At 41.5% G+C, this 22,014-nt stretch overlaps 1 protein-coding gene across 1 annotated transcript; it reads right to left on the reverse strand.

The window, feature by feature from the left end:
• Window positions 1-14,940: 14,940 nt before the first annotated feature.
• Window positions 14,941-21,161, reverse strand: LOC131221883 (sugar transport protein MST6-like). Its single transcript, XM_058217177.1, has 4 exons — window positions 20,988-21,161; window positions 18,994-19,319; window positions 17,119-17,754; window positions 14,941-15,576 (listed from the first exon to the last, which is right to left on the reverse strand). Exons 1-4 carry the CDS (start codon window positions 21,118-21,120, stop codon window positions 15,106-15,108), a joined length of 1,566 nt encoding a protein of 521 aa, XP_058073160.1. The 5' UTR covers window positions 21,121-21,161; the 3' UTR covers window positions 14,941-15,105.
• Between the last annotated feature and the right edge of the window lie 853 nt (window positions 21,162-22,014).

Genomic DNA, 22,014 nt, shown 5'->3' on the forward strand with positions numbered 1-22,014 from the left:
CCCCACACGTTATTTCGGCCCCTCCTTTATGAGTCATGGCACCGGCACAACAATTCAATCTGCCTCCTGCATTCCGAAATAGGCCGCCTCAATGGCCTATGACAGCATCGCCTAACTGTCCGCAACAGGCTCATGTACATGCACTTGCCGCTGGGGTAGCTAATTTTGTGGTTGTAGTACCGCAAGCATTCGAGGTCACGGCCCACATCCAAGGTACACCTGTGTTTCTTTTAGTGGACACTGAGTCCACTGTTTCTTTGATATTATGCTCTGCGATCAAGCGCATAGGGTTGGATACTACCCCTATGACTGAGGTGAGGGTCATCGTCGCAGCAGGGATCTTCTCAAACGCTACTAAACTCTGTAAGGGTTGCCCTATAGATTTAGGGAACAGAGTGGTGCACATTGACCTGATTGTAACTAAGATCTACCATTACGACATCATCCTCGGCATGGATTGGCTCACTAGGATGAAGGCGGAGATTAACTATAAGACTAGATTGGTGACCGCCCATGGGCATGAGGGCACGTCCTTCACCTTCCCAGTTCAAGTCAGTCATCCCTTCTGGATCTGTTGTTATGCTTCCCTAATAAAGGATTATGATAGTCAATCACTTGGGGCCACGCCAGTGGTCCAAGATTTCATGGATGTGTTCAGGACGATCCCTAGACTACCTCCTCAATGTAAGATCAACTTTACTGTCGACCTCATGCCGGGCGTAACACCCATCTCCTTGTCAACGTATCGCATGCCTTCATGTAAGATGGACGAATTGAGGAAGCAAATCGATGATTTGTTGGACTCGCGTTTCATACAATCGAGCGTATCTCCTTGGGGAGCTCTGATATTGTTTGTGAAGAAGAAAGATGGATTACTATGATTGTGTATAGATTATCACAGGCTAAACCACATTACAGTGAAGAATAAGTATCCTCTGCCCAGGATAGATGACCTGATTGACCAATTGAAGGGGGCCCAGTACTTCTCTAAGATAGACTTGCAGTCCACATATCATCAGTTGCGGGTCAGAAAAGCAGACGTGCAGAAAACAGCTTTTAGGACTAGCTTCGGGCACTGTGAATTCCTCGTGATGCCATTTGGACTCACAAATGCGTCGGCCGTATTCATGGATCTCATGAACCGAGTGTTTCGGCTACATCTCTACCGATTTGTCATCATATTCATAGACGACATTCTAATATACTTAAAAGGTCGGGAAGATCATGAAGAACACCTACGAGTGGTCTTTGATACTCTACGACAGAATCAATTGTTTGCACAATTTCGAAAATGTGACTTCTGAAAATAAGAAGTCAAGTTTTTAGGACACGTAGTTTCGAAAGAAGGAATCGTCGTAAACCTCGCCAAGGTAACAGCAATACAGGACTGGGAGCAACCCGGTGCAATTACAAAAGTGAGCTTTCTCGGACTTGTAGGCTATTATCGTCAATTCATCAAAGATTTCTCCAGGATAGCCCGACCGTTGTCCCAACTTACTCGGAAGGACCTTAAATTCGCTTGGAATGAGAAAGCGGAGGCGGCCTTCCAAGAATTGAAGGACAAGCTGACGTTTATGCCCGTACTAGTGCTACCAGAGCAAGGGGTCAAATACACATCTACACCGATGCCTCTTGATTCTGTTTGGGGTGTGTGCTTATGCAGAAGGATAGGGTGATCACCAATGCCTCTCGCCAGCTGAGAAAACATGAAGAAAATTACCCTACTCACAATCTAGAGTTAGCAGCCATCATCTTTACATTGAAGCTTTGGAGGCACTACCTCTATGGAGAAGAGTTCAAGCTCTTTTACGACCATAAGAGTCTAAAATACATCTTCACACAAAGGGACCTAAATATGAGAGAACGTCGTTGGATGAAAATATTGAAAGACTTCAAGTTTGAAGTCTCCTACCATCTTGGCAAGGCCAACCTTGTGGCTGATGCGTTGAGTTGCAAGAAAACCATGAAATTTGTAGCCCCACTAATGATAAGAGAGTGGAATATGGTATAATTCGTGTGAGATTTCGAGCAGAGACTAATAGTGAAAGAGCCATTCGAGAGCGTCGTGCACCTCCATATACAACCATTAATCGACGATCGAATCATTGAGGCTCAGAAAGAAGATGAGCTACTGTTGAGGATGAAAGAGCGGGCGGGTGATGGTGAAGAATCAGAATGGAGGATTGGCTTAAATGAAGGTTTGTGGTATCATGGCCGCCTATGCGTCCCGAACCTTCACAATCTGAGGAGAGAGGTTCTGGATGCCGCTCATAATTCTAAGTTAGCGATGCACCTGGGTAGTATGAAGATGTATCGGGACATGAAGCATTCATACTAGTGGGACAACATAAAGGCCCAAATAGCAGATTATGTGTCCCGATGTCTTACATGTCAACAAGTTAAGGCCGAGCACCACCGACCCCCGGGTCTACTTCAACCCATGCCCATAGCCAAGTGGATGTGGGATTTCATATCTATGGATTTCATTTCTAAATTACTAAGGACAAGAAAAGGGCATGACTCTATTTGGGTGATTGTGGACCGGTTAACGAAGTCGGCCCACTTCCTTCCGATTCGGGTTTCTAATTCTGCAGATAACTTAGCCAAGCTATACATCAAAGAGATAGTATGGCTGCACGGAGTTCCTCTAAAGATTATGTCAGACCAAGACACACGGTTTACGTCTATTTCTGGACCCAAATCCAAGAGGCGATGGGAGTGAAGCTGAAATTCAGTACCGCGTTCCACACTCAAATCGATGGGCAGACGGAGCGAGTGAATTAGATACTCGAGGACATGTTAGGAGTGTGAGTACTTGACTTCAATGACAGTTGGGATGACTGCCTCCCTTATGTTGAATTTGCCTATAACAACAGCTTCCAAGCAAGTATTGGAATGACTCCTTATGAGGCTTTGTATGGACGCCCATGTCGGGCTCCACATTGTTGGGCGGAAGTCGGCGAGAGGAGCTTAGTTGGCCCAGACTTGGTTCAGGCAACCTTAGAAAAGATAGATATTATCAGGCATCGACTCCTAGCGGACCAGAGTAGGCAAAAAGTTATACCAATATGACACGTAGACATTTGAAATTCAAAGTTGGGGACCATGTATTCCTCAAGGTTTCTCCAATGAAGGGAGTTCTCCGTTTTGGCAAAAGGGGAAGCTCACACCAAGATTCATTGGGTCGTTTCAGATTCTGGACCGTGTGGGTGTTGTGGCATACCGTCTCGCCTTATCCATGCCACTCGCAGGCGTGCACAATATATTTCATGTGTCAATGTTAAAGAAATACGTTCCCAACCCCACTCATATCATCAAGTGGGAGCAAGTGGAACTAAGGGAAGACGCCACCTATGTGTTGCGGCCCACTCGCGTTCTAGATATGAGGGAACAAGTGTTGCGCAGCAAAGTCATCCCACTCGTGAAAGTATTATGGACGCATCACACCGAGGAAGAAGCTACCTGGGAGACGAATGGTGAGCTTTGCAAGAACTATCCACAAATTATCAAGGAATATAAGAAGGTACAAATTTCGATGACGAAATTTTCTTTTAAAGGGGTAGATTGTAACATCCTGGAAAAGTCCGTATTAAGGCCCGAGTTCAACCACGGATGGGACTGCCCAAGGGCAATACTCGACTAGCTATCTACGACTAGGTGTATGCTAATACATAACATTAAAGAAATTAACTTCGGGCCACTATTTCTACAAATAAATATAGCTCAGGATCACAAGTGTACTAGCGCACGACCATCCGAAAACTCGAGGGAAATCCTGAGGGCCCGCCCCTCTCAAGAGTACCTTGTAACTCCGTAAAGGACCTAGACTGCACATCAGGGGTCCACTAGCCTTGAAATTATAGAACAATGTCTGTCTTAATAGACTCGACGATCATCGCAGGAGTCAAGCCTGGATAGTGTCTAGAAACGCTCAACTTGAGCTAAGAGACAAGTACAAATACTCTAAAGGAAGGAGCTAAAACTTAATTGAATTGGGTTGTCCACTCTTACGCAAAGTTGAGGATTTCGAACCGTCGGTTTATGATTAAACTTTATACATAAAGTAAGGAAAATTTCCTACACACATCCGTATAACCATGGCCCCGATTGAACATTTATAACTGTTGATCTGACACAGGCTTCCTACGGCTGATCTGTTTATCTGATCACACTGAAACTGTGTCCTAGCATTGATTCATTGATAGAGAGCCTACCCTATGGCATAGATGAGCCTGCGGGCCCTCCTACGGGCCCTGTTAATTAGAAATAGCCACCTATAGGGTATAAGTATCATATAAAATGGCCTCGTGGCCATTTACGCACCATCTAGAGCTATAAATAGCTCTCAATTCACCCATTTCTCCTAAAAACGAATTTAGAAATCCTAAGGTGAGAGAGAGAAGAGAAAAGAGATTGGAGTAGTGCTTGCCACGAAGGAAAATCCTCTTCCATCAACTCACAAGCCTAACCACCACCACTCCCGCTACCGGAACTCCTCCAACTACGACATAAGGTAAGTAATACAAATTCCTTTAGAGATGTAGGTCTCCAAATGGGTTTTCTCCAACCCTGACTAACCCGTGTGCTTGTTTAGGCGGCCAACGATCCTTCCTTGGAAACATATTCCTAGGAGCGAGTCCGAGTCGAGCGTGCTACCGAAAGATGTGGACTATAAATGCTTAGGTTGCGATTTATCAATGCTTTCATTATAATTAATGATTTATGATTGCGAATGTATTCTTGTGGTTAAGTATACTTATATTTCTATCTAATGAATTGATAAATTGCAAGTTATAGTTGACATTGTCTATATGTTCGATGAAATGCCTAAATGAGTAGTTTATAAAAATTTAATTATCAAATGTTAACCCATGTGTTGTGAATATTTGTTAACATGACTTGAATAGGAATAGGACTATGAGAGTAATCTAGGTAACCGATAAATTTTCACATTTGGGTGGTTGAATTAGGTTGGTGACGCAGGAGAGGACGTGAGGTCGAGCACCGTCTTCCTCAAGAGGATAACTATTCCGAATCCACGGAACTTCTCTGGACTCCTCACAGAGACTTCTCGAATCCACGAGGAAAGAAAGCAGAAAATAGAAATAAATTCTAATAAATTCGAAATTGATTGATGAATAATTAAAAACGAGTTCACAACCCTTTAAATAAGGGTATCAAGCAATGGGAAAGAAATTATAATCAAACTACAACTCAAACTCCTAGAATCCGCGACTTACTATAGACTCAGTAAACTTGACTATTGATAGTATGGGACCCGATGTCTACTAGTGCGCATCGTTTTCGGCCAAAAGTGATGAGTCTCCATGTAGTGACCGTGAACACCACTTCTTACAACTTACCTATCATATGTTGGCGCAATTTCTAAAGCCCGACGGATGAAGAGTTATGATCAAACCTAAAACTTACATTCATAGTAAAGCGAAATTAAACAGGAGTAGCGACCACCGATCAAGGGGTTTGTTCCAATTGCACTAGTGACTTCGGCGTAGAATCGATTGGTTGCTAAAGGGAGCTCGTATCCTAGCTTCCCAAAATCATATATTTTACGTTAGATGAACTCATTGGCATGCGAGATTAATCACCCGATCTAAGGCATGTTATGCACTCGCATTGCACTAGTTAGACATGTGGCCAAAAAGATGTTGACGTCTACTTGTTTGAGGTAAATTCGATCGACACGTGTCGGACATTGACTATCAATAGTGGTCTAGGCGCATGTTGAGGGCTGCTCGATGGTTATGTTGAGTGTGCATGCATCAGAATGCCCATAAACTCTATTAACTCACATTAAAGTATGTTCACCGTTAGGAACGTAATTGCCTTATATTGCTTTACCTCACTATTGTAAAGATCCATCGTTAACCATTATACCATGATCCTCAAGACTCATGAGCCGGGCATGATAGTATTGGGACCCGTGTCCTTTCTATCAACCTACGCTGAGGTGATGAGTCTCCATGTAGTGACCCCGAACACCACTTCTTACAACTTACCTATCGTGTGTATTTATCTAGGAGTGATGAACCTAAACGGATCAAGAGCATAGGAGTAAGACTACTATAGTTGTCCAATGCCTAGTTATTCGATTAGGATCGATGTTAAAAAGGGAGGTATCTTAGCTTTCCAAAATTACTTGATGAATAGGCATAATTAATCACTCAACTAACATGATTATGCACCGCATTGCACTAGTTAGAATGTGGCGAAAAAGATGTTGACGTCGCTTGTTTGAGGAATTATTGTCATGTGCGAAACAGGTGGTCAGAGTCACGTGTTGAGGGAGTGTCGATGGGTGAGGGCATGCATCAGTACATAAACTCTATTCTCACATTAAAAAGAGTAGTTAGGAAGTGATTGCCTTATATTGCTTTATCATTACTGTATTAATTGACTTGATAACATGTGTAACTTTTGCTTTATGGAACCACTGAGTTAATCACTCACTCCCACTCTGGGATGACTGGAACAGGCTTTCATGGATGAGGAGGAGGAATTCTCTTATTTTCAACTCTCGGATGGGTCAATGTAGGCCATGGACCTCTAGACCAGCGGCGCTGGGCATATGGGCTTAGTTGGATGTTACATTACCACATTTTGTTTACTTTTTTTTTTTTTGTAAGAATTGTATCTGTATATATTAAACCCAGCCATGGACACATACTTTGGAAGGAACTTCATGATATATGCATATTTTTTATTTACATACCTGCTTTAATCACATTAAACCTGGAGTATGGTACGTTATTTAATATAATTCTATACATGCCCAAATGGCCAATGTGAAAGAAATCAAGACATTGGCTTCCGTAAGGCATAAGTAATGTTCAGAATCTTGGGAGTCAAACTTGCTCAACCCTCGAAATTCAGGGCGTTACAAGTTTCCTCTCTTGAAAAGCTTAATGATACATTGCTCTTCATCTTTGAACGGTGCACACAAGCTTTCATTCTAACGAGTGGGGTCCAAGTTCTAGATGGCCTATTGATTTCCAATGCGAGTGGTCTCTCAAACTCACCAAACTTCAGAAGTTTTTTCCATCAGATCTAGATAAACGTTGTATTTCTCTTTTTGACCTTTAATATATAGCTGACAAATCTAAAGGTTATTACTGTTAAGGAAACGTTGAAGCTGGTATGGTCCATCTACAATGGGCAACAAGAGATCAATGGTCTGGATTACTAAACCATGTTGATCAATTGATGGAATTGGGGGAGGGGATTAGGTGAGACCCCGATCGACTGAGGTGTGTGGGACCCTGACTGTGGGGCCCACTGTGATGTATGTGACTACATCCACGCCGCCCATCCATATTGAAAGCTCAATTTGGGTCACAATCCAAAATAGGAAGCAGTTCCAAATCCCAGATGGACCATACCACAGGAAACAGTGGTGATTGATCATTAAAAACTTCTTGTGGGCCACATAAGCTTTGGATCGAGATGAAATTTGTGCGGTCTCCTCATCTAGGTGTTTTTAACTTTATCAACAGATTGGGTGGCAAATAAACATTCCAATGGAACCCATGAAGTTTTTAATGGTGTGGATTCAATCAAGACGGTTTCCTGTGGTGTAGTGCACCGTACCTAAGATTTGAGTCTGATTCATTTTTGGGATCATGTCCTAAAATGATCTTTCAAAATGGTTGGACAGTGTAGATTTAAGGCACATACATCACTGTGAGCCCCAGAGTCAAGGGTCCAGGGTCTCACTTAATCCGCTCTCGTACTCGTGAAGCCTAAACGAAAAAAAAAAGAAAAGGAAATTAGACGGTTATTAAAAGATCCATGCAATCTTAACTCGCGTTAGATAGGTTGTGAACCGGAAGCCACGTAGGTGGAACATTTATGAGATCAACACCGTTGATTAGGTACGCTTCCTCATCTCACCTCACAATAATTAAAATTATGACAATCAAGAACTTAGGTGGGCCACACCCTAAGAAAAAGTTGGGATGGAACACAAACCATTAGTTTCGTGTAGGGCCAACTATGGTGTTTAAATGACATCCAATCGCTCATCCGATGTGCCTAATGACATTAGGGTGAAGGAATTACTAAAATATCAGAGTCTTCCAAAATTAAGGTGGGCCATACCACGTGAATTTATAGGTTTTTATGTATAATTCTTGGTCGAATGCCCTAAAATGATCTCCCAAAGCGAATAGACGGTGTAGATTTCTCACCAACATAAACGTGGGCCCCACCTACATTCCCAGCGCAGGAACTTCCTGCGGAAGGATGCTGGGTGGGGCCACCACCATTGTTTTTGGGAAATATACTCCGTTCATCGGTTTTGCAAGATAATTTTAGGACAAGCTACAAAAACGAGGTGGTTCCAAGACTCAAGTGGGCCACACGAGAGGAAACAGTAGGGATTCAGTTAGAACCGTTGAAGCATTCTTATGACCATAAAAGCTTTGTTTCAGGCTAATTCTTTTTCGTATTTTCACTTCATCCTTGTGTTAATAACCTTATAAACGGTTTGGATGGCATATAAACATCAAGGTGGAGCCCAGGAAGCTTTCAACGGTAGGTATTTCTTTCCCTCTCGTGTGGCCCACTTTAGTTTTGGATCCACTTCGTTTATGGTCAATTTTCCTAAAATGAGCTCACCAAACGGATGAACGAAGTACATTTCTCAAAAACATGATGGTGGGCCCCATACAGCATTCTTGCGCAGGAACTTCCTGCGAAAGAAATCCGCGTCCCTCCGTTATGGACGCGGATTGCGTCCTACCCCCGCCCGGACGGTAATCCGTCCAGGCAGGGCTCTGTGGGGCCCACCGTGATGTAAGTGGTTTATCCACGCCGTTCATCCCTTTTCTCAGATTATTTTAAGATTTTAATATAAAAATGAAGAAGGTCTACAGCTCCAGTGGACCACACCAAAGGAAGCTGTATTGATATGACACCCACCGTTGAAACCTTTCTAAGGGCCACCGTGATTTTTTTTTTACAATCAAACCTATTAATAAGGTCATTTATACATGGATGAATGAAAACACAAATATCAGCTTGATCCAAAACTTCTCCAGCTCCCAAGAAGTTTTTAATGGTGGAAATTCAATCCCCACTTTGTGGTCCACTTAAGACCTTTAACTGCCTCATTTTTGATTAATGTCTTAAAATGATCTACGAAAAACCATGAACGGCGTGGATAAAACAATTACATCACAGTGGGTCCCACAGAGCCCTTCCCAGACGGATTACCGTCCGGGCGGGGGTAGGACGCAATCCGCGTCCCCCTGTTATATATTACACATATGATAACAAAGCCGCTACCAAAACTCTTAAGTAAACCTCTCCTAAAATCAATCAGAAAGAAGCTCTTCATCTTTCCATCATGGAAGGAGATGAAAAAGAAGAACTGAAGGAAGCTCTTCATCTCCCCATCATGGAGGGAGACGAACAAGAAGCACTGAGATTGATAGAAGAGATTCATGTCACTATCAAAGAAGTCCAAGACTCCAACTTCTACAACGAAGCACTCAACCAATTACATAACAATCAATCTATCCGAACCCACATATCACGTGTTGTGGGACCCAATTCACGACTTAAGATGGTAATATACGGCTTAGGTTCAATTGAGTATAGCTTTAAGTCACAGTTCCAACTATCTCTAGCCATCTTATTGAGACGCGACTGCGATTATTGGATTGATGAGATGGAAATCTATGACCCCATTACAACTCGGGCGGATTCGATAGTGATGGAAGCCTTCGGATGCCGAGTTCTATCTGAGAATGAGAATGAGATTGAGAATGACTATTGTATGAGGAAAGTGGAGGAACCCACGTTGTTTTTCACACCGTTTCTAATTTGTGATGAAATCGGACGTATTTTCAAGGCGAATTGGTGCCCAACTCGATTGAATAGGATGATTTTGTTGGGGAATAGTTTAGGAAGCATTGCAGAAGATGAAGATTTTATTAATGGAGATGAAGTGTGGCGCATTACAAGCATGCAGAGTTATACGGAAGAATTTGAAATTGATGTAGATAATTGTCCAGATCCATTTCATAGTTTTGGGTGGCACTTTTTTAACGTGTGCCCTGATGTGGACATGGAGGCCTTGGTTCGAAGTAAGCTTTCTTCTCTTTTTTATCTACTTTGATTGGTTTTTTTTCATGGATTATAGGATTCAGTTTTTAGACTGGAACGGTCTGGTTGATGTAGGGTGGATCGTGGACATTTTTGTGTCCAAAATTGACTAGAGAAGGCATGTGGAAGTGGTGAAGACCAACCGAACCCTAAAACAGGCATATCTCACAAATCGGAATGAGTTATTCGATGTATTCGATTTGCGAGATTATTTCATCACATGGATGGTTGAAAGTCTTTTTTAATTTCATTTTTACTATTTACGTTAAGTTTTAATTCAATAATAGCTTTTCATCATAAGAAGGCCTATAAAATTTGGAGAATAGCATGGTTAATCCAAATAGGACACTTATTTTTTTTACCGAAAATCACTGTAAGTTAATTATTTTTAGTAAGTCACCTTTTTAGGAAGAGTTTGATTCTTAAACTTCTTACTAAGTTTGAAATTACTATTTTTAAAGTGTTGTAATAACGTTTTTATCATCAATCAAGTTATTTTTAAATTTATTAGAATTTATTTCTATTTTCTATTCTTACTCGTGGATTCAAGAAAGTCTTAAAGAAGCTCCCTAAATTCGGAGTAATTATCCCCTTAGGAAGACGATACATCCGTCCATCCCTACGTCACCGGTGTAAGCCCTGACTCGGATGAGTCATGACTCGACTGGGTTTTAGAATTATGGTACAGATGGGTTGGGACTTGAGGACTCAAGAGGGATTTGATACCTAACAAGAACTGGACGGTTGGATGTGAGCCTGTTGCTAAGAAAGCGTTCTTCCTTTTTTCAAACCTGGCAAGTTCATCAAGTCAGGTCTAGATCTCAGCCCCAGACCCAACTCATCAGTATCTAGTTCGGGTTTACATCGGGTCAAGTCTGGTGGGGAGAATAACCAAGGATGGACGGTTAGATTTGGCCGTTTGTTGTCCTCTTTTTAACCGCCCATGAAAATTTGCCAGTTGGATGGTTAGGATGGTATAATGGAATTTAGTTACGGACCATGTTGGATCCACATTGGGGCCCTTGGTTTGGACGGTTCAGATTGGATTAGTCTACATAGAGGAGAATGTTTATTAATCATACGCATGCGCACAATCATCAAACAGGATGGGATACATGAATTTTCAATCCAAGCCGTCCAACTCGCCTGGCCCATTATAGATCATCCATAACCCTAAAAATCATACTGAGCCGATATTAAACCTACGCTCTCCATGGTCCACTATTTGAATGGTTTAGATGAATATTTTGCTAACTTCAGTTTTCATTGTTTTATTGAAGGGGTTCCTTCGACTGAGGTGCGGCTACCAGAAGAGGACGAGCATGAGGAGGACTTCGAATATGAGTAAGCATCGTTCGTATTTTGCAGTTTTGATAGGGTGCTGTGGCCCCCACTGAAGTAATTGTTATGGGGGCCACTTTCCGCCCTTATATTGCATCTTAGATTATGATCTGAACCGTTGGTGTTCTCAATTCTATGCTCGAGGGGTGACCAGATCAAACATTTGTACGGCTGTTGATGGTTCGGATCAACCCAAGATCGACCAATCAGGTCCAATATTGGGTGAATCTATCAACGCATCCAAACAACAGCTTAACAGGAACTACAAAGCCCATGACCTATTGATGGGGGCTATATTTCACTAATCCAAACCGTTGACCTGATAGTCCCCACAATGAATATGGTTTACCTGATAAGTTATTTAGATTGGAAAATCTGAACCGTCTAATATTTTGCAGTATGTACTATGTGCATATTACCAGCGGTTTTGCGCTGTTACCGGCATTTTTTGGCCGCTGGTAAAGATCTGTTTTCATCTAGGCCCCTCTAATTGGACCTTACAATTCCCCTTTTTTTTTAGTGGTACTAAGCTAAGTAACAAAATACTAGTGATTTTCTCCTTTTTGATCCATAGAACTGAAAGTGAGTATATCGAGAGGATAACAGCGAAACCCTTCATCGAGAAATATGACATTGATTACCCACTTGAGGATTGGAGATATTTTTTCTCTGAGCATCGACGGCCTCGTAGGTTTCGGCAAAGGTGGTGGCCCCCTCACCCTGGATGGATCAAGCTGAATTTTGGTGGTACAGATCCTACCAAGAGTAGGCCGTCAGGTTTTGGTGGGATCTTCCACAATGAGCATGGAGACATACTATTATCTTACGCTGGGCCACTCAAAGATTATGATCCGATCACGGCGGGGATTGAGGCATTGAGGATGGGGATGAGATGTGTTAAGCTCTTATCAACCGTTTCTAAATTGATCGTTGAGGGGGACGCGCTCAGCATTAGCAGATGGGCCAATGAAACCGTTGATCCACCTGAGAGGTTTGATGAAGCATTTGATGAGATTAATGATTTGATGGTGGGTGTTAAATGTGTGATTGTTCATGTTTATAGGGAAGCTAACTCAATGGCAAAAGAATTAGCCTGTAGAGGAGCTAATTTAACTGAGCTGTGTATTTGGGAGTAGAGTTTATGATATTTTTTATTGTGGTTTTTAGATACTATGATATGTAGACAAAGTGGGTTTTTTTGTTCATTGGTTTTGCATTGAAGTATGTGTTGGCTTCAATCGGACATATAATGGTTGTATGTAAAATGTGTGTATGTATGTGTTGGGCATGCTAGAGATGAATACAATTCAAATTAAATTGAATGACTTGTGACCTAGACGTAGAAAAAGGCAAATTAATACATGATCAGATAAGATCTACAATCTAGCAATTGATTAATTTGCAAAGGAGAAGATTAGTCCTTCATATGACTTCATTTTTTCCTTGTAATCAATGCTTATGATAGCTTGTATTGTTTAACAATAATACAATATGCTAGAAAACAAGAAATAAAGCTTAAGTGTTTATTTTAATGGTGGGTGTTCAATCACCAGTGATTTCATGTGGTGTGGTCAACCTGAGATTTTAATCGATCTCATTTTTGGGTGCTAAGTAAACTCTGTGGGGCCTACTGTGATGTATATATCTTTTACACAATGTCAATCAATTTCATCAACTCATTTTCGAGCATCGGTCCAAAATTGAAGCATATCCTTTCACACAAACATAGATGAAAGGGAAACAAAAACATCAGCTTGATCGAAAGCTTTTGTGGCCCCTAATAAATTTTCAACAGTAGGTTTTCAATTCCGACTATTTCATGTGGTGGGGTCCACTTGAGATTTGGATACATTACAATTTTGGGTCATGCCCTAAAACGAAACGGAAAAATGGATGGAGTGGATAGTATACCTACATTACTGTGGCCACCATAGAGTTTACTCGATAGGCAATCCTTGCTTGGTACACGGATTTAGGGAGTATTGCATGTGTTAGGTGCTACGTAGCACACCATTATGTATGTATTTTATATTTATGTTTTCCAGCTCATTTTAGGCAAGAACCCAAAAACTAAAATTGGATTTATTTCTTTAGCCAGTCATACCATTGGAAAGAGTCACTATGTCGAAAATCATCAAAAAAATAAAAATATAAAAAATAATAGACTGTAAAATTCGACCACATTTTCCGAATGTAGTTTTAATTATTTATAAATTTCATTGAATTTTTGAATTTTGGTATAAATAAATAAATAAACTTATTTGAAATTATCACATTTCGCAAAACATTCAAATAAGAGTTTTGCCCACCTTTGATATGGATCATCTATCGTGTGAGCCGAACCTTTAAAGTGGGGTTGTCCATCATGCCAGAACTTGGATTTGGACCATCCATTTTTACTGGGGTGCACTTGGTGTGCACTGTCTATCATGATGGGCTATACTCTGATGTGGTCCATCCATCATGTGAGGTCCACTCTGTCCATTATGTGGGCCACCTTGAGGTGGACCATAATTACGTGGGGCTCCACCTATGGAGCGGGTTGTTCATCATGTGGGCCCATCTTTGATGTTCATTATCCATCATGTGGGTCTCACCTTTGATGTGGATCATCCATCAAGTGGGACCCACTTAACATGGATAGTCCATCATGCTTAGACACACTTTGATGTGGGTCATCAATCATGTGGGGCCCACCTGATGTGAACCGTGCATTATGTGGGCTCACCTTGATGTGGACCATTCATTATGTGGGGGCACCTTCAATATGGATCGTTCATCATGCGAGCCCACCTTTGATGTCCACTATCCATCATGTCGGACCCACTTGATGTGTATAGTCCATCATATGGAGCCACATTTTGATGTGGACCATCCATCATGTGGGACCCCCCTTTGATGTTCATGATCCATTATATGGGGCCTAACATTCAATATGGGTCTTTCATCATGTTGGCCCACCTTTGATGTCAACCTTCCATCATGTGGGTCTCACCTTTAATATGAACCTTCCATTGAGTGGGGCCCACTAGATGTGGATTGTCCATCACGTTAGGCCCCACCTTTAATATGGGTCGTTCATCATGTGGCCTACCTGAGAAAGATTGTAAAGAGAAAAAAAGAGGAATAATCAAAAGAAACATAATCAGATTTAGATGGCACTCCTCAATTGCCATAATTGTTGCAATAAAGAAGAGAAACGTCTTCAAAACATCACGATGACCCCACCTAGGTTTCCAGCGTAGGAACTTCCTGCATCATGGAATCAAGCTGTGTGGGGCCCACCTTCATGTGTATGACGTGTAGGATCGGCTGGAGTACCGCAACGAGAGTCCCATCAAATAAATGGTCTGGATCAAAAACACACCCCCGAATGTCATGTGGGGCCGGGTGGAATACGGCCGTTAACATGGAAAGATCTGATCACAAACACGTGTGACCATATTGACATGTTTGGCTGTAGCTCAGCAAAAATAAACAAACTGTAAAAATAAATCAGTTTAAAAAATCATCAAAAGCATACCCTTTGTTTAATGGTCCAAAACACTAAAAATCCTACTAACAACTCAAATTCCTCAATATATACAGAAAAAAGCCAATGAATATCCGATTATTTCAAGCTCAAACGGTTAAAAACACTCATACGATTGTCTTGGGCCCACCCTTTTCCATTTCGATCCCTTGTGGGATATCTTCATCTGTAACGTAGTTCTTCCAATACCAATGCTTCCTCCAAACAAAGATCATCTCATCAATGGGGATGTTCTTCGTCTCAGGCAAGAGAGCGATGATGAAGATGGTCATGATCAACTCCCATCCGGCAAAGAAGAAGAAAAGCCCAAATTTCATGTGGCAGAGCATCTGAAGGAAGAGTTGTGCGATGATGAATGTGAGGAGCATGTTCATCGAGGCGTTGATGCTCTGGCCCACTGATCGAATCTCTAAGGGGAAGATCTCGCTAGGGACTAGCCACCCAAGTGGGCCCCACGACCATGCGAAGCCTGCTACGAAGAGGCAGATAAAGGCAACCACTAGGTTGGCGTAGCTCTTATCTATTTGGGCTACACCGGTTAGGCCGAATTTCACACCGATCAAGATGCCAACGACGGCCTGCGAGTATACAAATTACGGGGTTTCAAATACATTAGATGGGGTTGGGTGAATTGGATCTGTCATCTCTAATCCTATTTATTTCATTTAATAATTGGGACAGAATTTTAGTAAAATAAGATTTATGTCGAATCTTCAAAAAAAAAAAAAAAAGTACGTCCATTTATACTTCTCTATGTAAATAATGGTTTAAATATGTTAGTACTGTAGATGTTTGAATTGAATTAGATTTAAAAATTAAAAATTAAAAAAAAAAAATGCCACTGTCAGTTCACACTTCAGTGTTAGCCACCGAGGTATCTTTCACTCAATCTGCCACTTGAGCTATGGATCAGGGTGTATGTCTTGCCAATTGAGTAAGGTTGTCTCGTCATGAAAATAAGATGCTCTAAATTTTAAGTAATCAATCCAAACCATTAAACCTATTTGCCCCGTGACAGTAGAGTTTCCCGAGCATCATATTTTCATGGTAGGACAACCTTGCTAGATGGGCAAGATGTTATAGAAACATCATGGTTGGCCTTGCATGCTAATTAGTTGTGCGTATAACTAATTGTGTGTGAGTATTTTTCTTGTATGTATGTATATATGTTTGTGTATTTATATATAGAGCTGAGAATCGAGTTGAGTCGAACTGAGTTAGGGCTGATTCAACTCGATCAAGTTTTGAAATACACGTAAGCTGAACTCGACCCGATTTATTTTTAGGGGGGGTGGTTAGCTTGTTAGTACACACCCATGTCAGTACACACACTCCGTGTTAAACTCGACCCGACTTGGTACCAAGTCTAGCATGCCTAACTTAATCGGAGCCTGGGTCTGATCTGGACTAATCTGGACCAAGTCCGACCGAGACAGGTCGAGTCAACACCAAGTGGGGTCAGGTAGGTATCTGCAGTTTAAAATCACAACTTAGAACCTAAGTACACTTGCCGGAATTATAGCCTCTCCATCAGCTACATAGCATTGCTAGGGGCTTTTTTTTTTCTTTTTTCTTTTTTCTTTTATGTAAAGCTTGGTACTAAGTTGGATTTCGGGTCGAGTCAATTTACCAGGTGACCCAAACCGGACTCAGTTTGAGTTCAGATTGAACGAAGTTTCCTTAGTTCAGATCCACTCACCCACTCGGTTCAAGTCAAGTCAGGTCTGACAAGTACGAGTTAGTACGAGTCGTCCCTTGCCCAGCTCTATTTATACATAAATTTTATTGTGGAAAATGCTACTACAATGGATAGGACTAATCTCTATACCATATCTCAGTGGGCCCTATAAAAATCATAAAGGTATCAATGAGTGGTTATCTACTGGCTCACTAAGTCATTGATCGGCTTATTTTTAAGCCCCTGGCTCACCCTAGAAGGGTACATATGATTGATTTCAATGGGGGCAGAGCTCCACCTCATGGGAAGCTTATACTACTATTTTCATTTTATTATTCTATTATATTATTTAAATAGATAAATTTGATTTTCTTAACCCGACCAGCTAACTCACTGACTCTGATCTAACTCAGGGTTAGTAATTAGAAGTTAGTTTAAATACCTGACAAGTGACCATCTGAATCCCTCCCTCTATGAAGAGTGCCTTCCTTCCAATCTTATCAACGGTAAAGATAGAAACCAACGTAGAAGACGCATTCACAGTACCAGTAATAACCGCCGACATAAGCGATGCACTGCTACCAAACCCAATCGTCTTAAACAGCACCGGCGCATAAAACATAACTACATTAATCCCAGTCAGCTGCTGAAACACAGGTATGAAGAAAGCCATCACCAACTGCGGCCTGTGCTTCCTCTCGAGAATGTTCCTCCATGGATGCGTGACGGTCTGAGATTGAATGCTAGCAGCCAAGATATCTTTATACTCTTCTTCAATATCGTCGGTTCCACGAATGCGACGGAGCATTTCACGGGCTTTTTCGGGATTGTCTGGGTGGCGTTCGATAAGGGAGTTGGGAGTGTCAGGGAGGAGTAAGCTACCAACGGTGATGATTAAAGCAGGGACGACTGCGCCAGCGAGGCTTATGCGCCAGCCCCAACCGCCTTTGATCTTGGATGTTCCGTAGTTGATGAGATTAGCTATGAGGATGCCGATTGTGATCATGAGCTGGAAGAACATGTTTAGGAAGCCGCGGTAGTTGGATGGAGCCATCTCGGAGATGTATAGTGGCACAGACTGTAAATTCAATGTGGAATATGGGTTATTAAATAAGTTTAAGAGAAGATCTCAGCCATTCATCACCCCGGCCACATGTGAATTTTGATGTTTTTGGGTGTATTGTTTTTTATAGTGTGGCATACCTATTGATAGTCTAGACCTGATTTTTGGGTTATACCAACATCATGGTGGGACCGACTTCATGAGCGGGTTGAATGTTATAAAAGGAACAAGGTGGGTCCCATACACGAACGGTTCAAAGGAGATCAAAGTTACATGGGTCACACAATGATGTATTATTATATCCATACTGTTCATCCATTTGGCAATATCATTTTAGATCAAGAGCCCGAAAATTAGTTATATCTAAAGCTCAAGTGGACCACACCACAAATATCAGTGGGACAATGATTCTCACCGCTAAAACATTCGTAGGATAACATTTATTTTCCATCCAATCTGTTCACAAGGACACACAGACCAGATCTGGATGAAGACTAAAAACAAATATCATATTCATCCAAAACTTAAGGGTTTCAATGGTAGACGTTCAATACCCCACTACTTTTTTGGTGGTCCACTTGATCTTTGGATCTATCGTACGGTTTGGATATAACACATACCTCATAATGGGACCCACATAACTTGGTGACGCCAACACACCAGACAAGTAGGTGTGTTGAATGACAAAAATACCCTTCTAAGGTCACCACTGGTAGAGCTAGGGCAATGAGTTGCGTCGGAATGAATTAGGGTTGACTCAACTTGAATTGGTTTTGAAACAGGCCTGACCCAAACTCGATCCGACTCGATACCGAGTTCAGCATGACTGACTCAATGCGAGTTCAGTAAGGCCTGAAATGATCTATACTAAGTTCGATCTGGTCAGAAGTACCAAGTTAGGTCGAGTTGGCATCGAGTCAGCTTAAGAGATGAGAGAGGAAAGTAGGGAGTGGAGTGGACAGAGAAGAGGAGGAGGAGGGTCTTCGTGGTGGGTGGTTGTTAGGCTTGGAAGAAGAGGAGGATGAGGGAGTGAGAGAGAGAGAGTTTGGGATCGGATCGAAGTAGGGTATGACAGGTAGGATTAGAGATATTAGAAATAATTTCGCAAAGTGGATGGCCGGTGGGAATATAACACATTCATGGTGGGGTCCACACATCGAGAATAAGCATGATTGGATGAGCCACCGGTGGGCCCCACAGTTCAATAAAGTTTTAATATTTTTAAAGTATATTTATACTCATGTAATTTTTTACCTGATTGGCGAAACCTATACCAATGCCGAGCAGGAAACGGCCGATGATGAGCATAGCCACGTTTTTGGCGAGGCCATTGAGAATCGCTCCAAGGAGAAAGACGACCCCACCACACAGCATTGAGATCCTCCGTCCAAATTTCCTCGTCACCGATGATGCGAAGAACGACGATATGAGAGCCGCGATGTACAGAGAAGATGTAAACATCGTCAACGGCACGCTGTTGAACTTACAGTACTGATTCGTAGAATTATCCTCCGTTTTCATCTTGTGATAAACGGATGGGAAGAATTTTTGCAGAAACGGGTCCATCGATGTCACCCCACCTGAAAACCGTACCACAAATCCCTTCAGATACTTCATAAAACTATCAAAATGCACCATTTTCCTAATTATTTATTTCCAATATTGCCCTTCCAAAATTTAAAGGGATTTTTACAAAATACTACTCATTTTTAACTAATTAAATAGAACTCCCCAAAGGAATTTTCTTTAGGTGTAACCACCATTGTTTCAGGAGGTCTCTTTATTTTATAACCTTTTAAGAAATTTAATTATAGCTTATTTCTAACCATGATGAAAATGTCCTTGAACAGTGGTATCCGTCGAAATGATATGGACCGTTCAAGAGCAGACGGCCTTATAGATCTCCAAGATGGTGAAAGGGAATCTAGACCGTTCAAGAGCAGGAGGATAAAGATATAAAAAATCCCACTTGGACGTAAAAAAGTAATAAAAAAAAAGAGGCTTACTAAAATGTGAGAGTTGATATTTATGAAATTATTATGGGTGTTTATTTCTAAGTATCTATAAAGAAGGGTGTATTTTGTAAAATATTCCATAAATAATAGGGTGGGACCATGAGACGATCCTAACCGTCCAAATGTGCAAATTTTAATTTGATGAAAGGCAATATATCATTAAGAGAACCCCTACACATCGACATGTGGGTCTATGTGTTATATTGTGACACGTGAGAGATATACGCTTTCAATGCATCAAGCCATTTTATACATCAGATGCCATGTTTCACATTTTCTAAAGCTCAGATCTAACACCCGTGTTTCAAATTTGCATGCGTGGCACACGTAGATGCTTATGGAGCTATACATTCGTGTGGAATTATCGCTCTTGATCTGAGAATTCAGATCTCACACGTGTGGACATGTATCAAACCTTACGTACAATGCGGTCTCCTAAGTATACTTAAAAACGGATTCATTTAGTAAATATCCCTTATATAAAAGGTTGAGACGATGAGACGATCCTAGCCATCCGTATTTGTAAATTTGAATTTATGAAAGGCTATCCATCAGTAAGAGAGCGTCCAGACGTGAGGGATGCGGATTTCCTATCGTATGGCCTACTTGAGTTTTGGATCTGCCTCATTTTTGGGCCTATGTATCAACATGATCTGGCAAAACAGATGAACGGGGTGGATTTCTCACAAACATCAAGCGAGGGCCCCACCTAACTTCCCATTGTAGGAAGCTCATGGAAGAACTTTCCAACCCACGTCCACACGTGTGTGTGTGTATGTTATACTGTGACACGTAAAAGGGGCTTTCAATGCATCAGACCATTTGACACCTAAGGTGGGGCCATGTTTCACACTTTCTAAAGCTGAGATCTCACAGACATGTTCACATTTGCACATCGTGTAGGATGTAGATGCATATGGCGCACCTGATCCGAATGCTCAGATCTCACACGTGTGGAGATATGTCAAACCTCTCCCTGAGAACGTCCATTGTCAGTCTTATCCATGCTTCTCTTTTTCTCTATGGCCCGTCAAATCGACGGTCGAGATCGTGTGCACAAATTAAAAAAGAAAATTCTGGAAGATCCTAACCATCTGATTTGTGCAAGTTTTACGCGATCAAAGACAATAGTCTAATTTCTAGTTTTCACATTGAAATGGCCCATCAAATCAACGATCCGGATCATATTACAGACAAGATCCGAGAAAAAACAAAATTTGAAGAGAAAATTACCAGAAATTCCAATATCATATCCGAAGATCAAACCGCCAGTAGCTGCTATAATGCAAGTGAAAATAACATGTGGAGTCATCCTTCCCGCGTACTGCTTTCCATTGCCGGAAGAGATAGCAGCACCACCCGCCATTGAAGAGCTCTTCGAGCTTTCTTCAGATTGCAAAGGGAGAGTAAAAATAGAGAGGTTTTGGAGTTTGAGTTGAAAATAGATACTTATAAGAGATTTTTCCAAACATACAGGGGTAAAATCGGAATACTGATGAGTTGGCAGATAAATATATGATATTTCTTTTAATCCCGTAAAAATATCGTAATCGGGATAATATCTGGAATTACGTGAAGCGGGTAACTGAGTATAGAGTGATGCCCTGATTGTGGGGCCCACCTCCATGTATGTGTTGTATATCCACGCCGTCCATCCATTTTGTGGTCTCATTTTAGCACATGGTCCGAAAATTGAGACAGATTCAAATCTCGTGTGGCCCTCATAGGAAGGATTGAATTCAAACCGTTAAAAACTTCATGAGGGCCACAGAAGTATTCAATCAGGCTATTATTTGCATTTTTCCTTCATCAAGATATGTGATCTTATCAACGGTTTGGATGGCACATGAACATTACAGTTGGCCCTAAGAAGTTTTTAATCATGGCCATTCAATCACCACTGTTTTACTTTGTTGTGATCCTACTGAGATATGGATCTGCTTCATTTTTGGGACCATGCTCTAAAATTAGCTAAAAAAACTGATGGACGACGTGGATATACAACAGATAGATTGACGTGGCCCATGGTCGGGGCCTCATCCACGTAACAATTTCCCCTGCCTCACCTAATCCGCACCAGATAAGATAGGGAGTTATTTGATACTCAGGTGGATTGTGACGCTTCATACCCAAGCATTCAGAAAATGTACACGTTGCAACTGAATAGATTGTGGAATTCACTGTCTAAAAGTTTTATATTAACAATATGAACCCTTTGTTTATGGACACTTGTTCGCAGAAATAGAACCCTTGGGTATTT

This window comes from Magnolia sinica, chromosome 12 (assembly GCF_029962835.1).
Source record: "Magnolia sinica isolate HGM2019 chromosome 12, MsV1, whole genome shotgun sequence".
NCBI lineage: Eukaryota > Viridiplantae > Streptophyta > Magnoliopsida > Magnoliales > Magnoliaceae > Magnolia > Magnolia sinica.

Coding starts and splice junctions, on each gene's coding strand:
- LOC131221883 (XM_058217177.1), bottom strand. CDS start 21,120: ATGGCGGGTGGTGCTGCTATCTCTTCCGGCAATGGAAAGCAGTACGCG. Junction 19,320..20,987: donor ATATGATATTGGAATTTCTG/GTAATTTTCTCT, acceptor TACGGTTTTCAG/GTGGGGTGACATCGATGGAC. Junction 17,755..18,993: donor GTATAGGTTTCGCCAATCAG/GTAAAAAATTAC, acceptor TTGAATTTACAG/TCTGTGCCACTATACATCTC.